This window comes from Siphateles boraxobius, unplaced genomic scaffold (assembly GCF_051911475.1).
Source record: "Siphateles boraxobius isolate OS27281-9 unplaced genomic scaffold, OSU_SipBor_1 12, whole genome shotgun sequence".
NCBI classification, from domain to species: Eukaryota; Metazoa; Chordata; class Actinopteri; order Cypriniformes; family Leuciscidae; genus Siphateles; species Siphateles boraxobius.
Genome location: NW_027508722.1, coordinates 4,110,113 through 4,130,977, shown reverse-complemented (window position 1 = coordinate 4,130,977; position 20,865 = coordinate 4,110,113). Strand labels below are relative to the sequence as shown.

Here is a 20,865-nt window from a genome sequence, read left to right as displayed (position 1 = left end):
AACAATGAACAACGTTAAAACAACGCTGAAAAACATTCGGACAAATAATTTTCAATGATGTAAATGTCAATTTTAAGATTAATGAGAAAGCATTATGGATTATAATTAAATAAAGGAAAATATTTGTAAAAAAAAGCAATGTTAGTTTTCAGAAAGAGGGTTAACAATGACATAAGCTGCAATTTATGCCATCTTTCACACAATACCTCTTTGGACTTTTTCTGTAACTCTTCAGCCTCTTTTTTCAATTTTGCCTTCTCATTCTCAAGATCAGCAATGGCTTTGCGCAAGTCATCTGCTTCCTTGTTACTGCTCAATCTCTGTATTTCCAATTGTTCAACAACAGTATATTTCTCTTTGGTGGAAAGCTCGGTCTCATGAAGTCGGGCACTAATCTCATCTGCCTGCTTCTTGAATTTCTTGGCTTCCTTCTCAGCTCTAGTCTGTGCATCACTGAGCTGTGAAACCTGAAGTCTAAGTTTCTCTGCCTCAGCTGTTATCTCCAATTGTCTCCTGCGTTCAGCCTCCAATGATTTTTGGAAGCCCTCAGTTTCCTCCTCAAGCCGTTGCTGCATCATTTGTTTGTCTTCAAGCAGCTTTTGGGCTTGCTCTTGAGCAAGGTCTTTCTGTCTCTGTAGCATTTCTGCCTCTGCTCTAAGTTTAGACGCCTCCTGAATGGCTTGCATCTTTTCTTTAAGCATCTTTTCAGCAAGTGCTCTTTGCTCTGCAAGGTCAGTCTCTGCAATATGTCTCATGCGAGCAGCCTCCTGGGCCTCAATGCTGAGCCTGGCAGCCTCCTCAGCAAGCTTTTTCATGTTCTCGGCCTCCTCAGCCAAGAATGTTTGAGTATTATCTTTGTCCTTCTGGATGAGACGCTGATTCTCCTCTTCAATTCTGAGCTTAAGTTTGATTAGCTCTTCCATTTGAATCTTGACTTTGAACAGTTCCTCCTCTACCTGGGCTTTCTGTTTCACAGCATCACCAACCTCGTCCTTCAGGCGATGAAGCTCATCATCCAGGAGAGTCTTCTGTTTGTCTGTCTCATCCAACCGCAGTTTCACTTTAGTGAGCTCTTGCTCAACCTGAGATTTCTGCTTAAGTGTATGCTCTGCATGTTTCTTGTGCCTAGCCATCTCTTCATCAGCTAGCTGTTTTTGTTTCAGCGCTGCTGTCTCAGCCTGGGCTCGCTTTTCTGCCTCTAGCTCTGCCTCTTTTCTAAGCCTCTCGGCCTCTTCTTGGGCTTTGGCCTGATTGTTTGCCTCAACCTCGGCAGCCTGACGCTGACGCTCTGCATCTTCAGCTTGATGGCGGAGGAGGGCAGCCTCTTTCTCTGCCTTTTGTTTGGCCTTTTCTGCTTCTTGGGCAAGCTTTTTGGCTTTCTCAAACTCCTCCTTGAGCCTTTTATGTACCATGCTGTCCTCTTTCTGTTGAACAAGAACACTTTGAACTTGCTGTTCAGCTGTAATTGCTTTCTCAGCAGCCTCGTTGGCAGCATGTATTTGCCTCTCAGCTTCTTTATCAGCATCTTCTCTCTGCTTTCTGGCCTCATCTGCTTTCTTTTTGAGACGCTCCACTTCTTCTTGGGCAACTTGGCGCTGTCGAGCTGCCTCCTGTTCTGCAGCAGTAATCTTTTTCAGTTTTTCTTCAGCCTCCCTTCTTCTGTTTTCTTCTTCAAGGGCAAGCTTACGTAGCTTCTCGGCTTCCTCCTCAGCTCTCAGTTTGCTTTGGTGCGTTTCCTCAGCAATATTCTTCAGCTTATTCAGTTCAAGCTCCAAATCAAGCTTGCCAGATGAAGCCTTCTCAAAATTAAGTTTCAATATACGAATCTCCTCTTCAACTATTCTTTTCTGTTTAAGAGTGTCATCCACAATTGATTTCTGTCTTTCTAATTCCATTTCAGAGGATTTCTTGAGCTGGTCGATCTTCTGCTCAATGTCTTGCTTGTGCTGGCTTGCCTGATCTTCAAGAGCCTTTCTCTGATAAGCCTCAACCTCAGCATTCCTTCTCAAGCGTTCATTTTCAGCCTCCTTTTCTTTAAGAGCTATCTCTGCTTCAGTCTTCAAGCGAGTGGCCTCATTAATGGCAGTAAGTTTTTCTTTGAGAATTCTCTCTGCTTCTGCTCTCTGCCTTGCAGCTTCCTCCTCAGCCACTTGCCTCTGCCTCTTTGCCTCTTCAGCAATGGCACGGAGCTTGGCTGCTTCATCTGCAAGATCCCTCAGTTTAGCAGCTTCAGCTTCCAAGAGTTGTTTACTCTTTTCAGTGGTAGACATGCTATCCTTTTCAGCCTTAGATTTCAGCAGCAAAAGTATGTCCATTTCACTTCTAACTTTGGAAAGCTCATCTTCAAGCTGCTTCCGCTGCTGCTCTGCAGCACTGACCTCATTCTTAAGACGGTACAGTTCATCATCAAGCAGAGATCTCTGTTGCTCGGCATGATCAAAATCAGCTTTCAAGCGGATCAGCTCATGCTCTGCTGAAAGCTTCTGTTGTGCTGTGCTCTCTGCCATCTTCCTCTGCCGCTCAAGTTCTTGCTCAGCCATGTCTTTCTGTTTCAGGGCAGACTCTTCAGCTTTGGCCCGTTTTTTGGCCTCGCGCTCAGCATCATCTTTCTGTTTTTCGGCCTCTTCCTGTGCAAGACTCTTTTTGTGGGCCTCTTCCTCTGCCTGGAGCCTTAGACGAAGGGCTTCATTGGCTTTTTGTCTCCATTTTTCAAGCTCGCACTCAGCCTCTTCCCTTGCCTTGTCTGCCTCTTCCTGTTGCTTTTTGAGGCGTTCTGCCTCCTCCTGCAGTTGAATGACAGTTCCGTGCTTTTCTCGGAGTGACTCCTCGAGTTTGGATGTCTTCTCGACAAAGGACATTCGCTTGCTCTGCAGCTCAGCAGTGGCACTTTTCTGAGCTACCTCTTGAGCGACCTTGATTTGTCGTTCTTTCTCAATCTCAGCCTGCTTCATGTGTCTCTCTGCCTCCTCAGCCTGCATCTTGAACTTCTCAAGGTCATCCAGGGCTTTCTGCTTCTGCCTGGCAGCCTCTTTCTCTGCTTCAGACTTCAGCTTTAACTCTTCCTCTGCCATCCGCTTCTTTTGGGTCTCCTCATTAACCTGCTTACGAAGTTTCTCAGCCTCCTCCTGAGCAACTTTGCGAAGTCTCTCTGCCTCTGCAGCCTTGTCTCTAAGCTGCCTCACCTCGTCCTCTGCAGTGGACTTCTGCTTTACTGTAGTTTCCAACTGAAGTCTTATGATGTGGATCTCTTGCTCTATTTTGGACCGGCTTTGCAGAGCCTCCTCCACTTGTTGACTCTTTGATTTGATCTGTTGTTCAGAGAGGTTTTTGAGCTCATGCAGCTCCAGCTGGATGTTCTGCTTTTGCCTTTCAGCATCCACAGCAACAATCTCTCGTTTGCTAACCTCCTCTTGCATCATGAGCTTGAGCTCCTGTGCCTCTTTCTCCGCTTTAGCAATGGCCTTGGCATGAGCTTCAGCTAGCTGCTTCTGTTTCTCTAACTCTGCCTGCATTTCAGCCATTTTTTTCCTCTCTTCAGCTTTAAGTTTCTCAGCAGCTTTCTGTATTAGTGGAAGTAAATGGTAAAGAAAATTATGATCAGGATCAAGCATGACAGGGTGTTAAAAGATTTAGTTTACCAAAAAATGAAAATGCTGTCATCATTTATTAGCTCTGTCATTCCAAACCTGTGTGACTTTCTATTATATTATTACTTTCCTCCATGGAACAATTTAACATTCTTAATTTTTTTAAATAATATCTTGGCCACTCTTTTCAACAATGAAAATCGGGCTCCAAAATGACGAAAAAGCACCATGACAGTATCATAAAAGTGGCACACTTGACTTATATTCTGCATTATATTCTAAGTCTTCTGAAGCTATTATATACGTATATCTTCAGAAAACTTGGAAAACAGCATAGAAGTTGTATGGACGACTGTCATCATGCTTCGTCACTTTTGAAATTTGAAAGCTTCAATTCCCATTCCTTGTAATTGGCAAATGGCAAAAAAAAAAAAAAACTATCATTATCGAGAAGTCAAATTTTTGTTCCATGGAAGCAAGAAAGACGTGGTTTGCAATAACATGAGGGTGAGCAAATAATGACAGAATATTTCATTATTTCAGTGAACTAATTCTTTTAGTGTTAAGGTTTTTGTTTAGCTCAAAGGAAGACAGGTTTAGATGCAAACATGACAAATGGGGTTAAAATAAATTAATAGTCAAATATGATATAATTAATGTATGGAGACACAAGACATTGCTTTAAAACAATACACTCTCATGACATGCTATGGTAGCACTCTGAAAACTATTTACTGCATTCCAATTAAACAAAGTGATTCAAGAAAAAACTGTCTAATAGTATATAATTAATACGCTGTTGTTATAAACTAGATGACTGGATGAAAACTGAGCACACAATTAATACAGCTTTAAGAGTGTTAACAAAAAAGCCTGACTTTCTAAAGATATATCATCATTAAGGTATCTTGATTTGGTGACCAGACCAAATGGTGAGATGAACAGAACAACTAAATACCAAAAGTGCAAGCAAGTACTCCACCATTAGCAATGGAAAATAAGTTATAGATGTTAAAAGCAATGATTCAGGCAGAAGATAAAGAGCAGAGGTTAGTAAGAAAAAAAAACATTTCTAATTACTTTGAAAAATAAAAAAAGGGCAGTAGGAATCTGATTCTCAAATAAAGTTACTTACACTGACTCTATGAGAACAGCAATAGCTAAGAGAAAATACAGTAGTCAACATTTGAAGTGGATCGAAAAAGTTCATCAAAGTTGTCCTAAGACAAGAACGGGTATTGTTAAAAATATATGTATAACTTTGATGAAAGGTTTTGATCCACTTCAAATGTTGACTACTGTAGCTATGAGAATCAGAAAACTACAATGAACAAAAGTAAAATAATATTTAGAGAGAAAGGGTAAATCATATAAGCTTGATGGCGAAGAAATTCAGAATATTCATGAAGAAGGATATTGGAATATGGGTATGAAATTACTAGAGCGTAGTGAAAAGTTTTACCTCTTTAGAGCCCAAAATAGTTCAAGCAATCATCAAGACAAAGCACTGGCAAGCGGTTAGGAAAAGCAAAGAAACCAAAGGTTAGGGTTTGAAAGACATTCAGTGGTGAGAAAAGAGAAAAGCATATAGGAAAAGTCAGCCTCATACAACTTGCTTTCCCTGGTGTGTATCAGACACAATAAACATATTCTGCTCTGTTAAAATATGTTAAAAAAATACCTAAACAGCTGCTGGTAATTGTTGGAGCTTTACATTTAAAATAAAAATCTATCTGCAAATTAATTATAAGCTTTTCTAACTTTTTGTAAAAGAAATCTGTATAGATAATGTCCTTGAAAGGTAATGTGATTCTTAATGCTTTTTTTATTTATCTAGACATAATTTGGACAGGACACATTTATTCTACCTGTAACTTACTTCTGTTTGTCACATACAGCCTTTGTTTCCAAAATGACAGAATAAATGTCGAGTCACCCATACATTAAGTATATCTAGATGATTTTTAATGAGTGGTTGGTTGAGTTAATATTAGTGTTGAGTTAGTCTGGTGTGAATAGGGTCCCTTGGTGTCACGCACCTCCTCGTCCTCCAAGCGCCGCTGCGAGTCTGTGATGAACTTGATGTACTGACTGGTCAGCGTCATCAGTTCACTATAGCGAGTTCTCAGAGTTACATACTATGATGAAAAAGATAAAGCATTTTGATCATTCAGATGATATCAGTAGGTAGGCTGTACTATTTTACAAGAAAACATAATTGCACATTTAAAATGATAAACACCATAGTAATCTATGCAAACATGAGTAATCAAATAATGCAAATGTACGAATTAGAATGAACTGATCAACGAGCGTTTCCAACCTCTTGAATTATGTTATCAGAGGCTGACTCCATCTTGGTTTTCTTCAAAGGAGAAGTCAGAGGTTCTACCTGAGCTTTGTAGGCAACCAGTTGTAGTTCATAATCCTGAAAAAAAAAGATTGTAGTACTCCAACAACAAAAACAAAAATCTATAATTTTCAGCATCATTACTACAGTCTTCAGTGTCACATGATCCTTCAGAAATCATTTTAATATGCTGATTTGCATAACATTTCCTTTTGTGTGTTGAAAACAGTTGCTGCTTCATATTTTTGTGGAAACAGTGATACAGTATAATGGAATGATTTCTGAAGGATGCTGATGAGGAGTGATGATGCTGAAATTTCAGCTTTGATCACAGGAATAAATTACATTTTAAAATAGATTCAAATAGAAAACGGTAATGATATTTCACAATAACATTGTTTTTCCTGTATTCAAATAAATGCAGCCTTTGTAAGCACAAGATGCTTCTTCTTGTTCATACATATGTCTCTATAAACCTCTCTTACCTTGATTGTATCAATGTAAGCTTTGGCATATTTCTGACACTCATCAACTTTCTCTTTGTTTTTCTCAATCTCTTCAAGCAGTTTCTGTGAGGGGAAAAAGTCAGCATATTATACTTTAACCTTTTAAACAGGCTAACAAAAAGCTATTAGAGAAATGTATTTATTGCAATGTGTATCAGAGAACTAATGCACAGAAATTAATATTCCAGCAGCTTCTCTTCTGAGATTTTTTCACAAATTATTGATCTTGTTCCATATTTCACACTACTCAGATTTTGTTCAAATTTCAAGATGCCACACAGTACATTTGTAAACACTGCATCATTTGCATATTTATGAGGTTAATATCACTGAGGTAAATGCAAAAGAGCATGTGACCTATTTTCAGTACCTGCTTGTCCATCTGAGGAAATGTTGAGACTTAGGCTAACTCTCTGAAACATACTACAAAAATAATACTCTGTTCGGCACCTCAATAAATGCATTTGATGTCACTGGCCATTGCTATTTTTAGTTACACTTAGACATTGAAACTAAACACAGCAGATGTTTATGATGTGACTAATACTGTACAAAGCAAAGAAATATCTAATAATCTGCCGCACGACAGAGAGGAAGAGAGCGAGAGTCCTTGCGTGTGTGTGCAAATGTGCGCGCGTGTGCCTCACGAAGTATGCACATTTTGTGTTTCTGTTTACATTTCTTTTATAACTTGAATGTAAAGGAAGAAAGAAATATACTTTATATAACAGTTACATGCACTTTAGAGGTGTGTTAATAAAGCACCTGTTTGTTACAGTTGTGGTTTGTATTCAACACATGTACAATATTGTACAGTTTGTTCTGCTAAACCATGACATGAAACATGCTGGGGTCAATTTGTTCTTAAACATTGATAATACTGCACACATTATTTAAAAATATACTCAGGTACTTAAGTACTTGTGTATTTACTAATTATTGAGTCGATATCGAAGCTAATAAAGCCTCAAGAATCGAAATCGAATCGAATTGTGAAATTCCTAACAATACCCAGCCCTAATATAATACTAAAAATACATTTGAGTGTGTTGAAAGTTATGTTACAACGTTACTCTGCGTGTTCCCTCAGTTGATGTTATGAGACACTTGTTGCACACTACAGTGAAATAGATCGATATTAGAATATCAATAATTAATAAATGCTGGATGATTTGTGTTGCTTAACCGTGTTGAGCTATATAGCAATGATTAGTTTTCTGTCGATAAATGTGTGATAACAGTTGCTCACCGGTCTAATAAAACACATAATATATTAAAGTGTCTGGTGTTTCAAGGGTTCCTACAGAAGTAAAACCAGAAATCGAGGGTAACGCGGATATGACGTCATTGACAGGCGGTGCAATGACACGGGACGTTACGCTGATTAAAATAGCAGATTTCTCTGGATTTAAACATTTGACATTAAACGTTGGAAACATTTGGGATACTGTAAGTACACAAGTCAGCAAAATATATACCGCTGTTCTAGTGGCTTTTGGATATTTTAATCCAAAAATCGTACATATTGTGCCTTTTTTTAATACTGTATACCCCACAAATTGTGATAACCCACTATAAAACGCTAAACAAGTGTGAATCATCGCTTAACCCAGTGTTAAATCTGGCTTACCCCAGGTTTAAAGAGAGCAGTTTGAAAGGCCCTTCACAGAAAGCTTGTATCATTCAGTACCTTCTCCTGTGCCAGTTGCTCCTTTAGTGTCTTGCTGTCAGTAATTGGCACTGCCTGGATCTTCTCCTGCCGCTGTTTGGCGTCTGCGATCCAGCGGATGAGCCAGTCGTAGCTCTCCCTGTAGTAGCCCTGCTGCCGGCCGAGCTGCTCCAGCTCGCGATGACGCAGGTCGATCTGGGCGAAGACGGCGCGCCAGCGGTCCTGAAGGCTGCCCAGGAGCTGTCTGTAGTGGTCCAGCTCGGCGTCCCGTTCAGTGTGAATCCGAGACATGTGCTGGCTGACCGATGTGGCCTTGGCCAGCTCACCCTCCATATCATCAAACACGGGCCGCTGGGTTTCTGCCTCCACACGCATTTTCTGAACATACAAGAACAAGTTGACTTAATCCCAAAATAAAATTAACGTAACTACATTGTACATACAGAATATACGCTTTTATATACCCAAAATTGAAAACCCAAAAATGAAAATACTGTCATATTTAATCACCATCTTGTCTTTCCAAACCTGTATTTTGAAAGAATGTAGGTAACCAAACAGTTTCGGTTCCCATTGACTTCCGCTGTATTTTTTTTTTTTTTTGTCTAAATAATGGAAGTCACTAAGAAATATTTGGGTACCAACAATTTTTAAAATAACTTTCATTTTCCAGGATCATACAGGTTTGTAACGACATAAGGGTGGGTAAATGATGAGAGCATTCATTCATTTTTATTTGTTGTTTTATTTCCTTGTTAAAATATGTTCTTGTTTTCAGTTTATTTTGCAGAGTCATCTCTAAGTCAGTCACTTGAAAGTTGATTTTCCCCAAACACTGTGGCACTGTGGTTTGAGAATCAGTCCAACACATGACTATCTGTTTGCCCAAAGAATGCCACATTTCACCATTATGGTCCACTAAACTAAATCCTGATCCTATTTGACACAATTCAACTTTTGTCTATTCATATATCTAGATCAGGAGTTCTAAACCAAAGGTTCGGGGGCCACTAGGTAGCCTCAGCAAACTTCCGAAAAGTTACTCACTTGATTTAAAATAAGACAAAACAAGCATTATAATATCTAAAACAAAATCGATATACTTCTATAATATTTTTAATTCACCCCCTCAACAACTGTAAAATCGGGATATATAAAGAATTCATTTTTCACACTAATTTTAAAGTGTGATTTCTAAAGCTAAGAAATGTAAATACAATATTTAAATTCCATGATGAATAAACATTTTTGAGTTATTCCAAGCTCTAAAATATTTGGGTAGAAAATAGTAGAAATTATTCTTATTCTTCCTTATCCAGTACATCACAAACAACTGGAAACATCATGTAAATTGATTGGTTAAAGAGGGATCCTGGAAGAACATTCAGCTCTTAAAACTTTTGGAATCCGGAAATTGAATCTACGGAAACTAGGATTTTCCGTCCTCCGAATTTTGTAGTTGACAGGAGTCTTGCAGTCAAAAAGGTTGAGCACCACTCATCTGCATCATTGTATATATTAAATAAATAGTGTCATATAAAACAAAGGGTCAATCATTGAACACTAAATATTTCATCCCATGTTACCTTGAGCTCGGAGCAGTAGTTCTCCACCTCCTGGACGTTTGTAGGAACCGTGTGAACCTCACGCAGGCGATTCTCATATCTCTTCACAACATCTTCTGCCCCTTGCGTGTTCTGGATCACAACTTTTATTGTCTTAAGTCTACAAAGGAAAGAGATGCCTTGATCTAATCTTATGCCTTATTAAATTAGTACATAATAATACACTACCGGTCAAAAGTATAAAATAATAATGACTCTCTTCTGCTCACCAAGACTGCATTTTATTTGATTGATTTGAATATGCTGTAATATATATTTTAAAATTTAATTTATCCCCATGAATTTTCAGCATCATTACTCCAGTCTTCAGTATCACATGATCCTTCAAAAATCATTCTAATATGATGTTTTGCTACTCAAGAAACAATTCTTAGTATCATCAATGTTGAAAATAGTTTTTGCATAAGAAACTTCTTTCGAAAATTCTTAATTCTTTCAAATATTTGACCGGTAGTGTACACACTAGTTAATTACAGACACAACATGAATGAAAAGCAGCATCCTTGAGACTAGTATTCTGAACAATGGATTGCTGTGGAACGACCAATACTGCGTGTGTGAGAGTGGTCCTTACTTCTGCAGGTACACCGAGGACAGGTTGTAGGTTTGGTCCATCTTCTGCAGGGTGATGTCCAGCTCTGAGCGCAGGACGGGGGTGCTGGACTGCTCCGGGGACGCCAGGACCTCCTCGGCTTTCTGGGACACTTTATTCAGGTTCGTCTTTATACCTTCCAACTCCACGTGCACTTTCTGTTTGAGCCAGAAACAGAAACTCTCAGAAGATCTGATCCATTTCGTTAAATATGACAAAGAGTCATATTTCACACCATTATCAAGTGTATTTACATTTTTCATATTTTCAGGAGAAAAAATCTCATCACTCTCATATACCTCATATTGTTTTAATAGTTGTTGCACTGTCTTTAAATTTATTCTGCAGTATGGTAATAAGATTTGTCATTTAAAATAATAATAAATGAGCTAAAAAAAACCATCAGGATGCATTATTATAAGAATAAAAATAAGACTGTCGTACGTTCTGTTCTGTAGTCTTCTGAATGCAGTCTTTGAGCGGATCTTTACCCGCAGGTTGTCGGATACGGGCCACTGTGCGAGACTCACAATCTTCGATCTGCAGGCGCAGGTTTTTGATTTGGGTGATGTACGACTTGCTTGTGGATTCATCCTGCTCACCTGTGAAGATAAAAGATTTGTTATTACTGTTTTCTAAATAAACACATTTATTTCTCCCTTTACTTGTGCACTGCAGCCAACATTCATGTCACACACATTCCTTCTGTGGAAAAAATGCCATTCCAAAATCAAAAGAAAAGAAACTATATAAAATGCTATGCATTAAGAAAATTAAGCCTATTTCAGGGATTATTACAGTTTATGACAGTAAAATATATTATTAAATAAATATTATATATTCATATTTTTGTATTTAAATCATAACAAATTTAAAAGTACAAAAAAAAATTATATATATATCCTTTAGTTTAGGATCAAATTCTCACTATTAACTAGTTGCTTATTAGCATGCATACTACTAATTTATTGGCTGTTTATTATACTTATATTAATGCCTTATTCTGCATGACCATATTCTACATCCCTTAATCCCAACCAATACCTAAATTTAACAATTACCTTACTACCTATTAATATGAGTTTATTGAGGCAACATTTACAATTAATAGTTGAGAATTGGATCCTAATCTAAAGTGTGACCCTTATTTTTTTATGTTAAATGCCATTTACACTGAGTGCATATATAAATAGATGCTATTTACACTAAGTGAAAATAGTAGTATTTTCTTTGCACTAAGTGTAAATAGTTGTTAGATGCTATTTATGCTTAGTGCAAATAGTGGCAGATACTATTTGCACCACAATGTATTTTATTATAAAACAGTATCGATATTAAGATAATACCCCTATCTATAACCCTACAGATAAACACTTTATTCCCACTATTAAATATCCGTATATAAATATATAAAGACACACAGTAAAAAATCAGCCCTGAAAAAGTGTCGACAGTTATTTTTGCAGCTGACCTTAATGGACATGCATTTGTAGGAGTTTCCATTTAAAAAGTAGGAGAATATTTAAATGAATCTTGCAAGGTGATTTACTAAGGTTTGCGCTAGTCAATTTATTGCGCCATTATTTGCCGTCCAATAAAAGCCTGTCTTAAACCAGACGCTAATTTGAGTGGCTCTTGGTAAATCGTGTTGGTCATTATGGAAATGCTCCGGCTGGATCTGTGTTCTTTCATTTGTGGGTCGTCAGTAAATCACGAGCACAACTTTCCACTCACATCGGCGCTTTTTCAGGATTGCACTCTCATGCTAATTTGCCCATTCCATGTTGGAAATCCAACATGTTTCATTGGATTCCCTTATTAAATGTAATCTAAACTACAAATATATAAACAATACAGAGTCAGAAATTCATCCTTTGACCAGTGTACGGTTTTCCTCTGTATTATGCTACTATATTGAGCTTTTAATACATGCACACTCTGTAGAGATGCACAGTTAGCTAAAACACAGGAACGAAAAACACAATGTTTTTCATTAATAAAGCAGCTCATCCATGATAACCAAACTTTGCTCATGACTGTCAGCGGGAGCACCAGACTCACCCTGTGCTCTGACAGCTGCTCCTGTAACGTGAATTCAACAGTTACTCAACATCTGTGAAAATATCACCCTCATTTTTCAAGTGTTTCGTGGTGCACATTGGGCTTAGTCTGTACCTTTCTCCAGGGTGCGGAGCAGTTTGTCGAAATACAGTGTGGTCTCCTTGTAGTCCCTTTCGATCTGCATGTTGTCATTCGAATCGAAAATCTTTGAGTCCTGGCTGTCTTTGAGAAAGTCCTGATAGTGCAGCTGAAGGTTCCTCAAAATCAGCTGGTACTCGTCTGACTTCATCGTCTTGAACTGAAACATCAGTGGACAAACATGTAAACCCTTAGCTTTCAAATTTAAAATGATTATATTTGCATTTTTCCCGTGATTATTGCTATGGCGGGATAACAATAATCTTCATTTTGTCTTTTGTTTAAAATTAATAATCTATAGCAAACTTATTCTGAGATGTTAAAACAGTCAAATGACTTCTTCTCTTCTCTTTAATTTGTTTAGGAGGGCCCTTGAAGGCCTGTTATTCAATAAAGCAATTCTCCTTGTTTAGTTTCCTAAATATAACTCAGTGGATCTCCAACTGATCCAAAAAAATCAAGTTACTGAGTTAGAGGTAAAAATCCCATCTTGTTTACTGTAGAATTATGTCTGGGAGATGTACACACATACATGATAAACCAATAGAGAATTTAGACCCCCGTTTACATGCTGTGCCGTAACGAAAGCTAATCATTTAAATGTCTTTTTAAGCCTTGCGGTTTAAAAAACAAAGTGATTTTGTTCAAGTGCAATAAAGTTGACATCAAAACCCGCAAGACTAAATTTCCACTGGTTTCCTGGTATTTTTAATAATGCTTTTTTTTTCAATTTATGAGTAAAATAAGGTCTGTGTTAAACAACTTGATGATACTTGAACATTTTGTTCAATAATGCAAACGCTCACACCCCAAACATTCTAGTTACTAAAAATAATAATAATAATATCAATATGTGTGTGTGTAATTTATGTCATTTAATAATTTAATTGTAAAAACTATTCAAAGCAAAAATTGCAACATTGTGATAAAATTACTAATATCGTGATGTAAGATTCTGATGTAAGCACACATTTTTTTCTTTTACATATGCTAGAGGGAAACATCCAGCCAGTACATTAACTAAGTTTCACAAATACATTTCGTCATCCCTTATTTGTTGAGTTAGCGGCTCAAACATCAAGACGTGACTAAATGACATGAATAAAGGAGAGAACAGACCATAGTGATGTTCCATGAGCGGATGAGATGGATGTCTTTCATCAGGTATTGCCAGGACAGCAGACTCCTGAGGTCAACGTGTAGTTTCTGCCAGAGAACCAGTGTCTGCTGGTGACCAGACTCCAGACTGTGAGAAACAACATAACAACAGTCACAAACATTACTCAATATGTTTTAGGTCGTACTGTCTATTACAGAGAAATCTGTGACTCTTCACTGATATTACAGTAGCTGTTCTAAATTTAGTATGCTGCCAAACTAGACAGTATTTTTAGGCATCAGAGGAACACTCACAATATGATGAACGGTAGCAATCAAATGTATGCATCCTTATAAGATACCTATTTTTGATTACACTTTATTTCGATAGTCACTTTAGACATTTTACTAGCTATAAGTAACTTTTCAACTAGATGTCAACTAACTGTCATTAGAGTATTAGTAGACTGTAATAGACTGTCAGTAGACTGTTAGGTTATGGTTAGGTGTTAGGGTTTGGGTTAGGAGAACAAGTTCACTTGTAGTTGCCAAGTTACTTATAGTCAGTAGAATATCTTTTGGGGGACCAACAAAATAAAGCGTTAGCAGATATTAAGCAGACAGTCTACACGATAAAGATATATGCGTCCACACCAACGACCGATAACGGTCTTTTTATTCTAAGCACGCGCGCGCCCGCGCTGCGGTTTCAAAGTAGCAAAAATGGATAACCTGCTGCTGCTTTACGTTACAAAAAAATATCAAAAGGAGAACAGGCGCTTTTGGGTACACGATATCCTTAAAAGACGAGAGGAATTGGGAGAATCCGAATTTTATTATAATTGTTGTTTACAACATGTCATTGAATATGTTTTTGCTGTTCTTATTGCCTTTACACGTCTTTGCCAGCAGATTTCCTCAGCCAGCATGCTATGTTCCGAGCGCATCTAAACAGTGAATCTAGCAAGTCTAGTGTAATCGATCTAATCTAACAGTGAATTTAGCTGACGAAGTCAATGATGGGATAAAAACATCGCCTAGTCAACAACTTTATGTATACAACGCCCTTTTCACTGCAACTTCAGCAATGTTGTCAAAACTCGCTGGATAGCCTACCTGAGGTAATTTTGTTACACTATGCTAAACTGCATAATATCTCATCGCTAATACTTCTCACCATTTATTCCCAAAATACGACCGATTGCTTTCCATATATCCATCTTTTTTAACATATCCTTGAAAAGGGGGTTTGACTTGTCAAACAGTGGAGGATTTTTTTGTACCTCGACGATTAACTTCTCTGCAATGTCATCTGCCATTTTAAATGCGCGAGACCTTTAAATTAGAATGGATTCTGATTGGCTGTCAGTGTTTTATCGTTCGACAGCTGGAAAAAAATCGTTCTGAAAGTGATCCCAATGATATCGTTCCTCATATCTTTATCGTTATAGTTGTGGTGTGAACTCTGTTATTCTTTAATATGGGGAACGATTTTTAGAATTGTATCTTTATCGTTATCTCTAAAGTTATCGTGCTTGGTGTGAACGGGCCTTTACCCTATTTTTCGACGGCAAGGGTTAGCAAATTTATTTTAACAGCCTATCCTGTTTGGCGCAAAAGATTTACTCGAAGTACACTACCAGTCAAAAGATCGGTAAATTTTTTTATGTTTTTGAAAGAAGTCTCTTCGGCTCACCAAGGCTGCATTTATTTGGTAAAAAATACAACAACAAAAAAACAGTAATATTGTGAAATATTATTACAATTTAAAACAGCTTTTTTCTATGTGAATACATAGTAAAGTGTAATTTATTCCTGCGATCAAAGCTGAATTTTCAGCATCATTACTCCAGTGTCACATGATCCTTCAGAAATCATTCTAAAATGATGATTTGATGCTCAAGAAACATTTCTCATTATTATCAGTGTTAAAAAAGGTTATCTACATTTTTATTTCAGGATTCTTTGATGAAAAGAAAGTTCAAAAGAACAGCATTTATCTGATATAGAAAGCTTTTGTAACATTAAACACCAGCGTTTGGTTTGGGGTCAGTAAGAATCTTTATTTTATAAGAAAAGAAATCAATACTTTTTTTAATCAAGGATGAATTAAATTGATCAAAAGTTACAGTAAAGACATTTATAATGTTACAAAAGATTCTATTTCAAATAAATGCTTTCCTTTTGACCTTTTCATTCATCAAAGAATCCTGATTTTTTTTTTACACAACTGTTTTCAACATTGATAATAATAATTAATGTTTTTTTAAGCATCAAAAAACAGTAATATTAATCAAACAAATGCAGCCCACTTTTGACTCGTAGTGTATCTCTCTGAGATTTTAAGTTAATATTTTTAATAATTGAATGACACATTTGCATGTTCATGGTTCTCTGATGACAGTTAAAGGTCACATGACATGCAAGTAAACACACCTGGAGACACTCTCGACAGCGTCCTTGTTGACGGGCGGCACGAGGAAGCAGACAGACGGTACAACAGCCTCGTTGCCGGAGCGGTGCAGGATCTTCCACTGGAAGGGCTGGGAGTTACTGATGAGCGCACACTCGTCACCCTTGTGCATCGTGATCTGTTACAGGAAACAGGGATTTAAGCATGCAGCACAAAACACAGGCTGGTGTGTGTTATGGCGAACGCGACTGTGTCTACCTCCATCTGTTTGAAGTCGCACACGGCCTGGATGGGCAGTTTTCCTCTGACGGAGGTGGTGGGGTCCCGTGGCTTCAGCTGGATCACGGATTTGGCTCTCTTGTTGAGGCCGGCGATGTCAGTCTTAAACTCGTTCAGCTGCTCTCGTTCCTCCTGTGGTGAAACTCTGTTACTTCAAAGCTTCTCAATTTGATTTCTTTCTTTCATTGTATACCGTTATAAGAAATGTTGGCAGGCCTTTACAATAAGGTTTCATTTGTTATCATTAGTTAACTACATTAGTTAACATGAACTAACAATGAACAATACTTCTACAGGATTTAGTCATCTAGTGTTAATCTCAACATTTACTAATACACTATTAAGATGAAATGCTGAATCTGTTAACATAGTTAATGCACTGTGAACTAACATAAACATGAACAAGTTCATTAACATTAAAAAAGGTTAATAAATGCTGTAGAATATTTATTCTACAATAATAAATATTCTATTTATTTATTAGATAAATAAATAGAATTTATTTATCTATTCTATTTAGATAAATAAATAGAATAGATTTATCTAAAATCTATTTAGATAAAAATAGATTTTTTTCTAAAAAAAAATTGAATTTTTTTTCTATTTTTTAAAAATAGAAAAAAAAAAAAAAACTAAAAAAACTACATTGCTCATCGTTAGTTCATGTGAGTTAATACAATGTTAACAAATGAGAACTTAATGTAAAGTATTACCAATGTGAAATAAAACACTACATCACTACATGATCATTACATCAAGTAGTGATTGATGTCAATGATGACAATTGAAGTGACTGTCTGCGTAGCTAATGTTAAATAATGACTTTTAAGGAAATACATCCTTGTCAGTGTTGCAATATTACAGTACATAAGATCTCTTCAGTAAATGTTTGCAGTGAAAAATCACTACTAATAACTGTACCCACCCAATCCCACCCAATACCTAAACTTACTACAACTACCTTACTATCAATTAGTAGTAATTAGAAGTTTTTTGAGGGGAAACCTGTAGTTTATAGTGAATACTGTATGTGTTCCCTAATCTAAAGTGTTACCCTATAAGCCATCTACTAAAACTCACAACAGCATCTTGGAGTAAATCCTCCAAACGAGTGGAAGTGACGGTGCGATCACACATGTACTTTTTCTTCATGCTCTCCTGCATCTTCTTCATCCTCTCCTCAGCATCTCTTACATCAGCAAAGAACTATTGGTAAAACAGACAAGGGAGGAAGAGAAAGAGAAGGATAGTGCTTTACATGGCTGACCAACAGATTTGCTGTGGTAAAGAACGTGGTTACATTATATCGGACGGGCATGTGATGATGCCGTACCTGAAAGTATGCAGTGTTCTCTCTGAGATGAGTTTCAATGCAACAGCACACTTGAAGGATCCAGCTCCACTGCGTCTGCAGAGCTGCGGTGAAGGCCTGAGGATCACCAACACAACACACATGTAACAAATACAACATACTGTACACTAGCGTCCAGATGTTTGGGGTCGGTACGTTTTTTTGTTGTTGTTGTTGTTGAAAGAAATTAAAGTCCCCTACAGTCAATAATTGTATCCCTTAAAAACTCTTCTTTGATAATCAAAATGACATATTTTTTCATGCCTTAAAATAGCTTAAATGTAACTCTACACCCTTGGTTCATTTAGTATACACGAATAATATTAAAATTAGTCTCCGCCTCCACTTAGTTCAGAGATCCACTCACTCAACTTTACGCTGCACAATGGCATACTGAAGTGAAGAGTTAATTTTACAGGTTCGTCTACAAGTCGATGTATCAGAATGGTAATGCGTTTCTCTTTACAACGTCGGACACATAATGGTAATTGATATGATTGGCCTTGGGCTTGACTATGTTATCAACACTATGTTCCTGTTTCCAATCTCAGATTCAGACAGTTTCCTTTTAAAAATCAGCTTCCTAAAAACTGCAGTGTACCAAAGACGCTCACAAACGACGGTTCAAAGCGTTTCTAAGTCTTGAAGCATATTAGAAATATGAATAAGATAAGAAGTGTAGTTCATGTCGTACCTCAACAGTCTTCTTGCCTGGATGGCCGTCTTTAATGAGTCTGTCTCCAGTGGCCTTGATGTCATTGACCTTCTTCTCCCTAAGTTCCAGTTCACGCATGAGTCCCTGGGGAATTAATTAGGCCATGAAGCAGCACTTCAAACTGTAAAATATTCTCTATTTACACGGTATTCCCAACTACAATAAGCAATAAGTCCTGGAACAACCCATTTCTCAACCAATCTCCCCTTAATTCTAACCCTAAACAAATAAACGTGTTTATAAAATGCTTTTATTGCGCTACACTTACTGAGTAGTTCTCTTTCTTTGCACCCATGTTGGTGTTGTGTTCACTCCAGTCGTAATTGATCTCCTCTTCCTCTTTGTCATTAAGCCACATCAGTTCTTTGGTGGCGGCACTGACAAAGTTATATAGATGGTCAAGATTTCTCATACGGGACTTGGAGGAGTTCTAGAGAGAATAAAAATACAGTATATTTTTACACAGAAGTGCACCGGCTTAATGGTTTTTAATAGCTACTGGTTGGAACACTCACCAGCAGTTTGTTGTACTGCAGATCCAGTTTGCCCAGATATTCTCTGTATGTGCCTTTACTAGCAGGCGAGAGTTGGTTCTGAAATATACAAAGAGGTAGAGACGTCAGCTCTTTAAAGTAAAATTAAAGGTAAAATTGTACATTTGTTTAGTCCAGTTGCAAGTTACAACACACATTGTTTCAAAGCAGCTTTACAGTTAATCATGATATTAATGTTAATATCTTCTTGCCTTATAGCCACATTTAGCAGATAAGAGCTCCGCGAAAAATAATTGCACAGCCATTATTTGCTATAAAGTAGGCTATATATCGCTTTATGTGAATGCACTGTAGATATGCTTATATACCTAACTTTTAATATATTTTTGTGTGATAATATAGTTTACATTTGAGACGATGTAAACAATTACGTGGCTCAGATTTGCTAGTATATATTGCTTTAAAATACAATACAATAAAATACAAATTTTATTTCTATAGCACATTTAAAACACCTGCCATTGACCAAAGTGCTTACCACTATAGATAATACAACAAAAGCAATTACATACAGTCACACAAACAAAATTAAATCCTGTTAACTCAATCAGTTCTAAAAGCCATTCAAAAAACTTCATGAGTATACCGTGTGCATGCAGATGAAGTTGGACAAGCTTATAAATTCAACTATATAAAAAGAGCTGTGCTATAATATAGTTTACATTTTGTGATGATATAAACAATCAAGCAGCTGAGATTTGCTACAGTATATAGTGAATATCTCCGTATGCAAGTATACTCTATGTATGCGGATAAAGTTAGACTTATGTATCCAACTTTATATAGAGAGCTATGTGACAACATAAACAATCAAGCAGTTGAGATTAGCTATATAGTATATATACTTTCAATAGTTGCATAATTTGTTATTAACTCTGTCCCCACCATTGAGAGAAATTTCCGGCTTTCTGTGTTTTCACTGTTATACGGTAGGGGACGCTATGACACAAAACCTCAGGATCAAAACACAGGCAAAAAAAGAAGCAGAAACAACCGATAGCATATGTAAGCAGATGCATATGAATAAAAGAATGCAATCATTTACATTAAACAGCATATAAATCAAAACTGCCTAATGTTACTGAATAAAATGTCAACCCAGGTTGAGCAATAGGACTGTGAAGGTTTAGGGGTGTTGATGGACTCGATCTACTCCATCTGTTTCGATCATCGTTCTAAATCCGATCAGGATGTAGTCTTTGACAAAAATATTTTTTTTTCTCAGCTTTTTGCTCAAACAAAAAGCTTCTTGCTTTTTTTAATGCTGGCGGTGACTTTAAAAAAAATGCTTAGCGGGGAAATAGTTAATGAACAATTCATAAAAAAAAAACCCTGAAAAAACAAGTACCTCATCTGCTCGTGCTCGCTCAATCTTAGCCTTGAAGTCCTCAATGGTTTGGTGAAGACCTCTGTGGCTGCCCAGCTGAGACTCCACAGTTGGAAGATCATCGCCCCACTCGGAGGAATCGATCCTGCGCTGGTTCTCCTCCACCCAGGCTAACAGGTCCTGTGCGTAGCGGAGAGTGACCTCATCCAGCTCGGGTCGCGCGCGTTGTGTAGTCCTCGAGGTCATGGAGATGTGAGAAACAGTACTGACGCTGGACTTGAGCCTTAGATTGTAGTCACTGCGCAAGTTCACCAGGCGCTCGTGTAAGCGGTAGACCCTGAGAAAAGAAAATCACAAGTTATTCTTTTTCCTTGACTTAAAGAGGTTTAGCAGTGAGTCTGATTAAACAAGCCCTAGGTTTTATACACAAGGTTTAAGCCTATTCCCTAAAATACACGTATGTGCTGTTTTACCGGAAAGCAACTTGAACAGGCATATCGTAAAATATGTCAGTGCCTCGGTGTCTCAAGATGCACACCAGTAATATTTTTTTAAGGCATGTTTATAAAAGACACTTAAATGTCATAATTGAACTTAGGC

At 37.3% G+C, this 20,865-nt stretch overlaps 1 protein-coding gene across 25 annotated transcripts in view; it reads right to left on the bottom strand.

The window, feature by feature from the left end:
- plecb (plectin b) overlaps window positions 1-20,865 on the bottom strand; it is a 156,063-nt gene that overhangs the window by 8,341 nt on the left and 126,857 nt on the right. For 11 of the 25 annotated variants that reach the window (XM_077206528.1, XM_077206537.1, XM_077206587.1 and 8 more), the window contains 19 exons: window positions 20,287-20,602; window positions 18,900-18,977; window positions 18,653-18,814; window positions 18,364-18,468; window positions 17,652-17,747; window positions 17,399-17,524; window positions 16,298-16,450; window positions 16,063-16,217; window positions 13,648-13,774; window positions 12,505-12,688; window positions 12,391-12,411; window positions 10,774-10,931; window positions 10,312-10,487; window positions 9,699-9,837; window positions 8,134-8,490; window positions 6,423-6,506; window positions 5,911-6,015; window positions 5,627-5,725; window positions 207-3,560 (listed from right to left, as the gene is read on the bottom strand). In XM_077206528.1, the coding sequence (XP_077062643.1) occupies window positions 207-3,560; window positions 5,627-5,725; window positions 5,911-6,015; window positions 6,423-6,506; window positions 8,134-8,490; window positions 9,699-9,837; window positions 10,312-10,487; window positions 10,774-10,931; window positions 12,391-12,411; window positions 12,505-12,688; window positions 13,648-13,774; window positions 16,063-16,217; window positions 16,298-16,450; window positions 17,399-17,524; window positions 17,652-17,747; window positions 18,364-18,468; window positions 18,653-18,814; window positions 18,900-18,977; window positions 20,287-20,602 (5,995 nt within the window). The remainder of the gene's footprint in view (window positions 1-206; window positions 3,561-5,626; window positions 5,726-5,910; window positions 6,016-6,422; window positions 6,507-8,133; window positions 8,491-9,698; window positions 9,838-10,311; window positions 10,488-10,773; window positions 10,932-12,390; window positions 12,412-12,504; window positions 12,689-13,647; window positions 13,775-16,062; window positions 16,218-16,297; window positions 16,451-17,398; window positions 17,525-17,651; window positions 17,748-18,363; window positions 18,469-18,652; window positions 18,815-18,899; window positions 18,978-20,286; window positions 20,603-20,865) is intronic. The other 14 variants (XM_077206555.1, XM_077206605.1, XM_077206595.1 and 11 more) reach the window with 3 other exon arrangements.